We start from the raw sequence: 12,875 nt of genomic DNA, 5'->3' as shown, positions 1-12,875 counted from the left end.
AAGTAGTCTCTTTATAAGTTAGAATAATCTTTCATATATATAATTATTCAATTGTAATCATGATAAGTCTCTAAACTAATTTATTAATATATGTAATTTAAAACTCTAATCCCAAATTGCATGCGACCCATATATAATTAATTTTATCATACAATTGATCCTGTTTTTAATATGTCTTTTCACGTAATTTTTTTTATTTTGTCTAAGTTTTGTATGTTTTTTTTTATTTGTCTTATGTTGCAATATTTTTTTTTGGAGTCAATAAAAATCAAAATCTCAAATTTTTAAATTATAGAAAATATGATACTATATTATAAAATTATTTTTTCTAATAATTTAAGCTCATAAAAAAAGCATATGAATGGGATAAAACTATCTTAAATTTGCTGCGTATGATGCCTGGTTTAGAAAACAACAATAAAAGGATGAGATGATCACAAATTTGTTTAAATAGGAGTGGTTCACGAAGAAGATGACACAAGTTTTAAGCAATCATGACATGAGACCGATATATATTATTCATATTCTAAATTTTTCAACCTGAAACTCAAAATTCGCAAATAAAAATTAGTATATGGATTTTTTCGAAAAAAATAATAACAACAATAAAAAGTGATTTTAATTTATTATTAATTAGTCATTGAATGTTAAATTATCAAATAAAAAATATTATTAAATGAGAGTAGTTACTGAATGAGAGTGATTGTTAGGGTGTTGGTGTTGTATGCGGCTATGGCTCACTAAAGTAGGTTACATTATATTTATGACTCCGTAAATAGAAATTTTTTATTTCGCTCAAAAAAGGAAACTTTTGATTTGAAATAAAATCATTTCTTTGATTCTTTTCTTTCCAACAAATTATAACATATACACATTAAAATTTTAGCCTAGCCCAAAATATAATAGCTCTATATAAGAACTCTACAATTACATATAATAATCATATTCAGTATTTGATTATCATATATTTTTTGAAGGTGTTACTGTTGCACATTGCACCACATCTTTATGTAAATTTTATTTTTTTTTTCATTTCAAATAAATTTTTTAAGTGTCAATTAGTCTTCTATTAATTAGTGTTTTCATTTTATTTTGTTCAATTTCTTTGCAATTTCATTTCGTTTGGGTATTGCAACGTCAGATTCTATCTCCGCTAGGTCTATAAAGAAAAACAAAACAATCACTTTGCGACAATTCTTTGCTTTTTGACTACAGAAAAACACGGGTGAATCTCCGTTAATTCTGAGATCAAAGAGATTATTCCAACAGTTTCTGGTAGATGCCTACACAATGATGGAATCAGAGAGGTTAAAATTCTTTAGGTGTAAACAATCACAGTTGAGGGTTGATAAATACAAATGTCTGCATGAAAGTCTTATAAACGGGGATGTAGATACTGCAAGGCTTGGCAAAAGAATCATTCTTCCCAGTACTTTTACTGGTAGACCTAGGTATATGATGAATAATTGTAAAGATGCATTTGTAATTTGCAGATATGCAGGATATCCTAGCTATTTTATCACTATGACCTGTAACCCTGAATGGGATGAGATAAAAAGAGAAGTGACTCATATTGGATTGAAGGCAGAAGACTGTCCTGATATATTGTGTCGAGTTTTCAAGATCAAGCTTAATGGTTTGATTGATGACCTAAAAGAGGGAAAAATCTTTGGCAAAATTTTGGGATGTAAGTCTGTGTTTATGCAACGCTTTATTAAAATCTTATGTTGTAATGCTTTGTTCATTTGTCTTTTTCAATTTTCAGACGTTTGCACCGCAGAGTTTCAAAAGAGAGGGCTTCCGCATGCATATATCCTTTTATTCATGAGTAACGAGTTCAAGCCACAAACACCAGATAACATAAACAAACATATAACAGCTGAGATTCCTGATGAAAATGAAAGGTCAAATCTACATGGAGCTGTTCAAAATTACATGGTACATGGTCCATGTGGTCCGTACAACAAGACTTCATCTTGCATGAAGAATAGATCCTATTCAAAGTTCTATCCTAAAGAGTTTAGACAGCAAACACTCATTGATGAGGCCGGATTTTCCAAATATAGGCGTACTGATAATGGTCGAACAGTGAAGAAAAGGGAATGTGTACTAGACAATAAGTTCATTATTCCGTATAATCCAGAATTGTTGCTCAAGTTCGGGTGCCACATAAATGTGGAATACACATGCCAAACAAGTTCTATTAAGTATCTGTTTAAGTATGTATACAAGGGTCATGACCGCGTAATAGCTACTCTATACAATGCTGGTGATCCGTCAGAAGCCACACAAGTTGTTGACGAAAATAGAAATTACTACGATTGTATGTACATTTCGGCATGTGAGGCAGTCTGGCGTCTATTTGGATACGAAATCCAAGAGAAAGAACCATTTGTGATTAGACTTCCATTCCATTTGGAGGATGAGCAACCTGTGGTTTATGGTAAAACTTCTAATGTGAATGATATCGTCGAAAAAGCAATATCTCATAAGTCCATATTTTTGGGATGGATGGCGGCGAACATGTCATATCCCTATGCTCGAAGTCTGACTTATGCTGAGTTTTCAACCAAGTTTGTTTGGAAGGACGATTCTTCAAAGTGGTTTCCTCGAAAGAAAAGGTTCGCAATTGGAAGGTTGACTCATGTACCTATAGGTAATGACGAGTTTATATTCAATTTTGATCTTACTTATTTAATGATTTAAATTTAAAATCTTAACAGCATGTACCTCACGTCTATTTTATTTGATTTATCTACACTAGAAAATAAATGTTCAAATAACCTTCAACAGTTATAATCTGTAGATTATATAATTTTTTATTTTTCTATATTTTTTATGAAAATTATTCTTATGCGGATGTGTAGCTACATAAAAATTAAAATAGCGTAGCTTAATCCATTTAACAACTTAAAAGTGGGAGTTTAACCAAACTTTTTACAGCAAATACCGAAGAATATTACCAACGACTTCTCTTGAATACTCAAAGAGGATGTATGAGTTTTCGAGATATAAGAACAGTAGGAGGAACAATTTATGCTACGTATAGAGATGCATGCTTTACCCTTGGACTCTTACAAGATGACAAAGAATTCATTAATGCAATTAAGAAAGCAAGCTCATGGGCCTCAGGATCATATGTTAGGAGGTTATTTGTCATTCCATTAACATCCAACAATATCTCAAGACCAGAACATGTTTGGGATAGATGTTGGCATCAACTCTCAGATGATATTTTATATCGACAAAGAGCCGTGATGAACATGAGGGTGAGTTTTTATTAATTACAATGATAAAAGTTCTTTCTTATTGATTATTTTTAGTTTGATTGAATTTTTACAGTATCGTATAATATGCAGAGTTAACAATGTCAGATGATGAGATTAAGCAGTTGTGCTTGATGGATATAGACAAGAACTTACATTCCTATGGTAAAACCTTGAAAGACTATCCTCCTATGCCTTTAACAACTGAAGTTGATAGTTCTTTGTTAACCGAGGGAAAAGCTAAACTTTAACATAGATAATTTAAAGAAAAATGCGTCAGATATGTTAGCCATCGCAACACCTGAGCAGAGATATGCATTTGATAAAATTGTTACAGTTGTGTATTATGATGAAGGGGGGTTTTTTCTTTGTGTATGGTCATGGGGGTACTGGAAAAATATTTGTTTGGAACCTTATGTCTGCTGAGATTCGTTCAAGGGGGGTGATATAGTTTTAAACGTTGCTTCGAGTGGTATTGCATCTTTACTTCTTCCTAATGAAAGAACGGCACATTCAAGGTTCAAAATATCACTGAATATAACTGAGGATTCTGTATGTAACATCAAACCTGGTTCCCCTCAAGCAATGTTGCTGTTGAAAGCCAAACTTATAATTTGGGATGAGACTCCAATGGTTAGTAGGTACTGCTATGAAGCGCTTGATAAATGCTTGGGTGATATCATGAGGTGTTCTCCAACATATAGCAAAGATTTTCCCTTTGGAGAAAAAGTGGTTGTACTAGGTGGAGACTTTAGACAAATTCTTCCGTCATTCCACAAGGATCGAGACAAGATATCATTTATTCAACCGTGAATTCGTCTTACCTTTGGAAGTTTTGTTAGGTGCTCAAACTAACAAAAAATATGAGACTCTCTGTAGGGACGACTGCTTCAGATCAAGATGAGACAGAGCAATTTGGTGAGTGGTTATTGAAAGTTGGTGATGGTCTAATAGGTGACAATATGGATGGTGAATTTGAGATATGTCTTCCAGGAGATATTGTTATTCCTTCTTCGGACCAGGCATTTGATGAGTTGGTTCATTTTTTCTTATCCAAATATTTTAGAAAACATGTTCTCAAATGATTTTTTCAAAGCAAGAACTATACTGGCTCCCATACTAGACATCGTTGAAGAGGTCAACAACCATCTGATGGCTATCATTCCTGGAGGGGAAAAATTATATCTTAGTTCGAATTCCATTTGTATGGATGAAGGGAATATGGAGAGTCAACTAGATCTCTATGGTCTTGAATTACTGAATAGCATAAATTGCTCTGGTTTGCCTCCACATAAATTAATACTCAAGGTTGGTGTTCTGGTGATGTTACTGAGGAATATTGACCAATCCAATAGTCTTTGTAATGGTACAAGGCTATAAGTTAGGAAGCTTGGAAATCATGTCATAGAATGTGAAGTTTTAACGGATAACAATGTTGGTCATATTGCTTTGATTCCAAGAATGAATATGGTACCAACAAATGAAACCGTCCCAGTTAGATTCCCACGAAGACAGTTTCTTATAATAGTATCGTTTGCCATGACAATTAATAAGTCTCAGGGACAAACTTTATCTCATGTTGGATTGTACTTGCCCAAACCAGTTTTTACACATAGCCAACTATATGTGGCACTTTCAAGAATTAAGAGTAAGAGAGGTTTAAAAGTTTTACTTATAAATCACGTAGGAATGTCTGCAAATTCAACCATCAATATTGTTTATAGAGAAATCTTTGAAAAAATAGTATTCTAATGTAAATATTTTAATTTTATTTTAAATTATGTATCAATGTATAATTATTTTACCTTAAAAAATATAAAATAATTATTATTCACTTTTTTTAAGTTAAACTTTGATTTTGATAATAATTTTATAAATTTTTTAAAATAATAATTATTTTGTATTTTTATTTTAAATATCGAAACATATAATTTTTTTTTTACTTTTATAAATTTTTCCGTGTTGAGCACGGGTTTATACACTAGTTTTCTTAAAAATTGAAACGCGATATTAAACTAAAGGCTCAATATTAAATAGTAAATAGGGAAAGTAGCTTAGTAATGCCTTATCTTTAGTACGATCATGATGTACTAATAGTTAGGATGTTACATAAACAAAGATAATTAAGTCTCCTCTGATCTCCCTTTACTATCTGCTCTCTTGTGCTTGTGCTTTCACTGCTTTGTTTGTTATGCTTGAATCTGCTTTGAATTTACATTCTTATCTTTTAATTTGCTTTGTTAAGTGTTGAATCTGCTCTACTATAACATATAATATTAACATATGATTCAGACATTCAATGTTATTTTCTTAATTTACTATGTTATGCTCTGTTCTAACCTCCTTGAATTCTTCAATTTTTATTGTTATTGTTGTGACCTATTGATCTGTAATCCAATCTCTTTATAGGATATAAATTTTAGTTTGAGTGACTGTGAAATGGCATCAAATGAAGCTACAATTATTTTTTTTATATATTTGCAGTTAGGGACAAACTTATTAGGAAAAGTGATAGTGATTAGATTTCAACAAAGACTTGACTTTGAGTTTGTACGTTCATATATGTAAACATGAGTTTCTATCATACGGTAAGTTTTCTTTTTTGCTTGCATAAATATTCAACTATAATTTATTTATTTAAATTTTGTATTATAGTCTTCAATGCCAATTACTATAAATATTCAATTTAGTAGCATTAACTAATCAAGATTCAATAATGAGTTTGGCTTTACATATATAAATTGAAATCCCACCTGCATATATAGTTGGAAATTATATAATCAAGATTCAATAATGAGTTATGGTCTAATCTCTTGAAATTTTACTTGGTAACAAACAGATTAAAATTTTTGGTTAAGGTCTTTCAAGCAGATTTCGTCAAAACGTTGATCGTGTCATGACAAGATACAATGCATATTTTTTGTTCTTTTCACTTTATGACTATGCTATTGATTCATGTGTAGCTTCACCTTGATTATTTTGTTAGTTTTGAAGTTGTAATTTAACTTATTATATTTGTACTATAAATTCTTTATTTTCCTTTATTTGTTTTACTTGAAGTCATATAAAGATTAATTACTGCTAGATTGTCTTTTTTTTTGTGCCCTATTTTGTTGTTTTGTCCTTATCTCTTAAATGATTTAATTGCTGCTACTGCTGCTGGATCCCAATTCTGTTTGATTATATCAATTTAATTCTTACTAAATGATGATTGTGCTGAATTTGTGGTTAAATGGTTGCATATGTATTTATTTTTATTTTATAATTTTTAACTCATTTAAATAAAAATACAGAATTATTATACATGTAATCATATTACTAACTATTATGTTATATTAATAATTATTAGAAAATTAAATAAGAGACCTAAGGCTACACTTATATACAGTAGCTATATGGTATAAAAAAATGAGGGACCTAAGGCTACACTTATAAAAAGTAGCTATGGTATACAATGTGGCTACGCTTTTTAAGTGATGCAGTAGCGTTGAAAAGTGATGAGCGGATATTTTGTACGCTTTTTGGGGGTAATTTCATGTAGATTTTAGCATGTTTCAGTTAGTTTTTAGTAAAATAATATTAGTTTTTAGGCAAAAATCATATTTCTGGACTTTACTATGAGTTTGTGTGTTTTTCTGTGATTTCAGGTATTTTCTGGCTGAAATTGAGGGAGCTGAGCAAACATCTGACTTAGGCTGAAAAAGGACTGCTGATGCTGTTGGATCCTGACCTCCCTGCACTCGAAATGGATTTTCTGGAGCTACAGGAGTCCAATTGGCGCGCTCTCAACGGCGTTGGAAAGTAGACATCCAGGGCTTTCCAGCAATATATAATAGTCCATACTTTGCGCAAGGATAGACGACGTAACTTGGCGTTGAACGCCAAGTACATGCTGCTGTCTGGAGTTAAACGCCAGAAAAACGTCATGATCCGGAGTTGAACGCCCAAAACACGTCAAAACCTGGAGTTTGACGCCAAGAAAGGCCTTTACACGTGGAAAGCTTTAGTCTCAGCCCCAGCACACACCAAGTGGGCCCCAGAAGTGGATTTCTGCACCAATTATCTTAGTTTACTCATTTTTCTGTAAACCTAGGTCACTAGTTTACTATTTAAACAACTTTTACAGACTTATCTTGTACCTCATGCTATTTTCAGATCTGAATTACATACTTTGTGACGGCATGAGTCTCTAAACTCCATTGTTGGGGGTGAGGAGCTCTGCAGCGTCTCGATGATTTAATACAATTCCTTTGTTTTCCATTCAAACACGCTTGTTCTTATCTAAGATGTTTATTCGCGCTTAACTGTGGAGAAGGTGATGATCCGTGACACTCATCACCTTCCTCAACCCATGAACGTGTGCCTGACAACCACCTCCGTTCTACATCAGACTGAATGAATATCTCTTAGATTCCCCAACAGAATCTTCGTGGTATAGGCCGGATTGATGGCGGCATTCATGAGAATCCGGAAAGTCTAAACCTTGTCTGTGGTATTCCGAGTAGGATTCCGGGATTGAATGACTGTGACGTGCTTCAAACTTTAACCTGCTGGGCGTTAGTGACAGACGCAAAAGAGGGATTCTATTCCAGTAGGAGCGGGAACCAACCGGTGATTGGCCGTACTGTGACAGAGTGCGTGCATAGCTTTCACTGCGAGGATGGGAAGTAGCCATTGACAACGGTGACACCCTACATAGAGCTTGCCATGGAAGGAACCTGCGTGTGAGAAGAGGATTTCAAGGAAGAGTTGAAGTCAGAGGACAAAGCATCTCCAAAACTCCAACATATTCCCCATTACTGCACAACAAGTAACGCTTTTATTCTCTATTATTAAAGTAATAACTATTTATTCTACGCTCTAATTGGCAACAAAAATACGAGGCTAAAGAATCCTATTGGTATCCTGACTAAGCCAAATAAAATAAATATTGATTGCTTCAAACCAATAATCTCTGTGGATTCGACCCTTACTCACGTAAGGTATTACTTGGACGACCCAGTACACTTGCTGGTTAGTTGAACGAAGTTGATCTTGGACCATATTCTATTATCATATTCTATAAAGAGATACAATTTCGTCCACCAAGTTTTTGGCGCCGTTGCCGGGGATTATTGAGTTTGGACAATTGAAGGCTTATTTTATTTCTTAGATTAGGAATAATTTATTTTTATTTTTATTTTTTATTGTTATAGAGTCATTAAATCTTGATAGGATAGTTTATTTTCAAAAAAAATTCCTTTTCAAAAATATTATTTTTCTTAATTAATTGTTAAATTTTCGCGAGTTTAGTGTCTTGTTCTAAGTTTGGTGTCAATTGCATATCTCATATTTTCTTTTAAAATTTTCGACTTGTGTTCTTTGTTCTTCATTGATCTTCAAGTTGTTCTTGCTTATTTTTCTTGTTTGATCTTGAGTTTTTCTTGTTCTGTGTCTTTTCTTGTTTTTCTTGTGCTTTTTCAAAACATTAGTTTTCAAAAATTTAGTTTATCCATAAAAATAATACATCTTTAAAATACATTACATTTTTAATTCAGTTGGTTATAGTGTTGGCTTATGTTCTTGGCAATTGGGCACCAGTTCTTTTGAAAATCTTTTTCAAAAATAATTTTTCTTGGTTTAATCTATGCCAAACTTTAAGTTTGGTGTTTTCTTGTTAATCTTTCATAATTTTCGAAAATTTTATTAAAGTTTTCTAAAAATTTTAAGTTTGGTGTTCTTTCTTTTGTTCTTGGTGTTCTTGTGAATCTTCAAGGTGTTCTTGAGTTTTTCTTGTGTTTTGATCTTAAAATTTTTAAGTTTGGTGTTCCTTGGTGTTTTCCCTCCAAAAATTTTCGAAAAATAAGGAGCATTAGATCTAAAAATTTTAAGTCTTGTGTCTTTTGTGTGTTTTTCTCTTTCATCATAAAATTCAAAATTCAAAAATTTTTATTTTTCTAACTAATTTTGAACTAATTTTTTTTCGAAAATCTTTCATAAAAATTCAATTTTCAATTTCAAAATATTTCCACTTTCTTTTATTTATTTCGTTTTTATTTTATTTTAAAAAAAAAATATATTTTCACAAAATATTTTCAAAATATATTTTTATGTATATTCCTTCTCTTTATTTATTTTATTCCACAACTAGAAAATAAATAATATCAACATATAAATTATCTCTTGTATTCCATTATGGAAGTAAGTATGAATGGACAAGACAATATGAATGAACAGTCCAAGAGGACTTTGGGGTCATATGCTAACCCCACTACTGCTTCATATGGGAGTAGTATTTGTATACCTTCCATTGGAGTTAGTAGCTTTGAGCTGAATCCTCAGCTCATTATCATGGTGCAGCAAAACTGCCAGTATTCCGGTCTTCCACATGAAGAACCTACAGAGTTTCTGGCACAATTTCTGCAAATTGCTGATATAGTACATGATAAGAAAGTAGATCAGGATGTCTACAGACTGTTACTGTTTCCATTTGCTGTAAAAGATCAAGCTAAGAGGTGGTTAAATAACCAGCCTAAGAACAGCATAAAAACATGGAAACAGCTGTCAGAAAAATTCCTGAATCACTATTTCCCTCCAAAAAGGATGACACAGCTAAGGCTAAGCATCCAAGGCTTCAAACAAGGAGATAATGAATCCCTTTATGATGCTTGGGAGAGATACAGAGAGATGCTAAGAAAATGCCCCTCTGAAATGTTTTCAGAATGGGTGCAATTAGACATCTTCTACTATGGGCTTACAGAAAAAGCTCAGATTTCTCTAGACCACTCAGCTGGTGGATCTATACACATGAGAAAAACAATTGAAGAAGCTCAAGAGCTTATTGATACAGTTGCCAGAAATCAACATATGTATCTAAGCAGTGAATCTTCCATGAAAGGAGAAGCTAAAACAGTAACTGCAGAACTCAGTCCGGTGGATCAGGCTAATGAATTTAATCAGCAATTAGACTTTCTAACTCAGCAGCTAGCCGAATTCAAGGAGATATTACAGGAAACAAGAATGGCAAACAGGAACATGGAAGTGCAATTAAAGCAAACAGAAAAACGACTGTCAAAACAAATAGTAGAAGAATGCCAAGCAGTTCAATTAAGAAGTGGGAAAACATTAAATACCTCACTTCAAAGCAGCAAGAAGCAAGGACATGAACGAATAGCTAATCAAAATCCCTCTGAGGACAAGCAGAGCCCAGAAAGGGATAAAGCTGGCGCTGAACGCCCAGACCATGCTGATTCCTGGCGTTCAACGCCAGAAACAAGCTTGAATCTGGCGTTGAACGCCCAAAAGGAGCATGGTTTTGGCGTTCAAACGCCAGTAACAAGCAAGGAAGTGGCGTCTAACGCCACTCCAGCTCCTACCTCTGGCATTCAAATGCCAGTAGGGAATCAGTCACATACAAGTGCTGATAACAAGGCTTCCCAACCCACTTCTGTAGGTAATAAACCTGCAGCAACTAAGGTTGAGGAATACAGAGCCAAAATGCCTTATCCTCAAAACTCCGCCAAGCGGAACAAGATAAGCAATTTGCCCGCTTTGCAGACTATCTCAGGACTCTTGAAATAAAGATTCCGTTTGCAGAAGCACTTGAGCAAATACCCTCTTATGCTAAGTTCATGAAAGAGATCTTAAGTCATAAGAAGGATTGGAGGGAGACTGAAAAGGTTTACCTCACTGAAGAATGCAGTGCAGTCATTCTAAAAAGCTTACCTGAGAAGCTTAAAGATCCTGGGAGCTTTATGATACCATGCACATTAGAAGGTAATTGCACCAAGCAAGCTTTATGTGACCTTGGGGCAAGTATCAACCTAATACCTGCATCTACTATCAGAAAGCTTGGTTTAACTGAAGAAATCAAACCAACCAGGATATGTCTTCAACTTGCTGATGGCTCCATTAAATACCCATCAGGCGTGATTGAAGACATGATTGTCAAGGTTGGGCCATTTGCCTTTCCTACTGACTTTGTGGTGCTGGAAATGGAGGAGCACAAGAGTGCAACTCTCATTCTAGGAAGACCTTTCCTAGCAACTGGCCGAACCCTCATTGATGTCCAAAAAGGGGAAGTAACCTTGAGAGTCAATGAGGAGGAATTCAAGTTGAATGTGGTCAAAGCCATGCAACATCCAGACACCCCAAATGACTGCATGAGTGTTGACATGATTGATTCTCTGGTAAGAGAGGTCAATATGGCTGAGAGTCTCGAATCAGAGCTAGAGGACATCTTTAAAGATGTTCAGCCTGATTTGGAGGAGTCAGAGAAGATAATAGAACCTCTGAAAATCCCTCAGGAAGAGGAGAAACCTCCAAAACCCGAGCTCAAACCATTACCACCATCCCTGAAATATGCATTTCTGGGAGAAGGTGAAACCTTTCCTGTAATTATAAGCTCTACCTTGGAGCCACAGGAAGAGGAAGCACTAATTCAAGTGCTAAGGACGCACAAGACAGCTCTTGGATGGTCCATTAGTGATCTTAAGGGCATTAGCCCAGCCAGGTGCATGCACAAAATCTTGTTGGAAGATGACGCCAAGCCAGTGGTTCAACCACAAAGGCGGCTGAATCCAGCTATGAAAGAAGTGGTGCAGAAAGAGGTCACTAAATTACTAGAGGCTGGGATTATTTATCCTATTTCTGACAGCCCCTGGGTGAGTCCTGTCCAAGTTGTCCCTAAGAAAGGAGGCATGACAGTAGTTCACAATGAAAAAAATGAACTGGTTCCTACAAGGACAGTTACAGGGTGGCGTATGTGTATTGATTATAGAAGGCTCAATACAGCCACCAGAAAGGATCATTTTCCTTTACCATTCATAGACCAGATGCTAGAAAGACTAGCAGGTCATGAATACTACTGCTTTCTGGATGGATATTCAGGTTACAATCAAATTGCAGTAGATCCCCAGGATCAAGAGAAAACGGCATTCACATGCCCTTCTGGAGTATTTGCATACAGAAGGATGCCATTTGGCTTATGCAATGCACCTGCAACCTTTCAGAGGTGCATGCTCTCAATTTTCTCTGATATGGTGGAAAAATTCCTGGAAGTCTTCATGGATGACTTTTCAGTATTTGGAGACTCATTCAGCTCCTGCCTTAACCATTTAGCACTTGTTCTGAAAAGATGCCAAGAGACTAACCTGGTTTTAAACTGGGAAAAATGTCACTTTATGGTGACTGAAGGAATTGTCCTTGGGCACAAAATTTCGAACAAGGGGATAGAGGTGGACCAAGCTAAGGTAGAAGTAATTGAAAAATTACCACCACCTGCTAATGTTAAGGCAATCAGAAGTTTTCTGGGACATGCAGGGTTTTATAGGAGGTTTATAAAGGATTTTTCAAAAATCGCCAAACCCCTGAGCAACCTGCTAGCTGCAGACATGCCATTTATCTTTGATGAGGAGTGTCTGCAGGCATTTGAAACTCTGAAAGCTAAATTGGTCACAGCACCAATCATCTCTGCACCAGACTGGACATTACCATTTGAACTAATGTGTGATGCCAGTGACCATGCCATTGGTGCAGTGTTGGGGCAAAGGCATGACAAGCTTCTGCATGTCATTTACTATGCCAGCCGTGTGCACAGAAGAATTACACAACCACAGAAAAAGAGCTACT

At 34.7% G+C, this 12,875-nt stretch overlaps 1 protein-coding gene across 1 annotated transcript; it reads left to right on the top strand.

Moving 5' to 3' along the window:
- Nucleotides 1-1,290: 1,290 nt before the first annotated feature.
- On the top strand, nucleotides 1,291-3,517 carry LOC130965990 (uncharacterized). Its single transcript, XM_057890736.1, has 4 exons — nucleotides 1,291-1,451; nucleotides 1,494-1,687; nucleotides 1,766-2,656; nucleotides 3,360-3,517. Exons 1-4 carry the CDS (start codon nucleotides 1,291-1,293, stop codon nucleotides 3,515-3,517), a joined length of 1,404 nt encoding a protein of 467 aa, XP_057746719.1.
- The last annotated feature ends 9,358 nt before the right edge of the window (nucleotides 3,518-12,875 follow it).

The sequence above is a fragment of the Arachis stenosperma genome, chromosome 3 (genome assembly GCF_014773155.1).
Source record: "Arachis stenosperma cultivar V10309 chromosome 3, arast.V10309.gnm1.PFL2, whole genome shotgun sequence".
NCBI lineage: Eukaryota > Viridiplantae > Streptophyta > Magnoliopsida > Fabales > Fabaceae > Arachis > Arachis stenosperma.
The sequence above is the reverse complement of the archived record's forward strand: the minus strand, read 5'-3'. Positions and strand labels throughout refer to the sequence as shown.

What these genes read in the sequence shown, in the direction of transcription:
- LOC130965990 (XM_057890736.1), top strand. Translation starts at nt 1,291, where the DNA reads ATGATGGAATCAGAGAGGTTAAAATTCTTTAGGTGTAAACAATCACAG. An exon ending in ACTTTTACTGGTAGACCTAG is followed by an intron (nt 1,452 to 1,493) that starts GTATATGATGAA and finishes TGTAATTTGCAG; the next exon opens with ATATGCAGGATATCCTAGCT. An exon ending in CTTTGGCAAAATTTTGGGAT is followed by an intron (nt 1,688 to 1,765) that starts GTAAGTCTGTGT and finishes TTCAATTTTCAG; the next exon opens with ACGTTTGCACCGCAGAGTTT.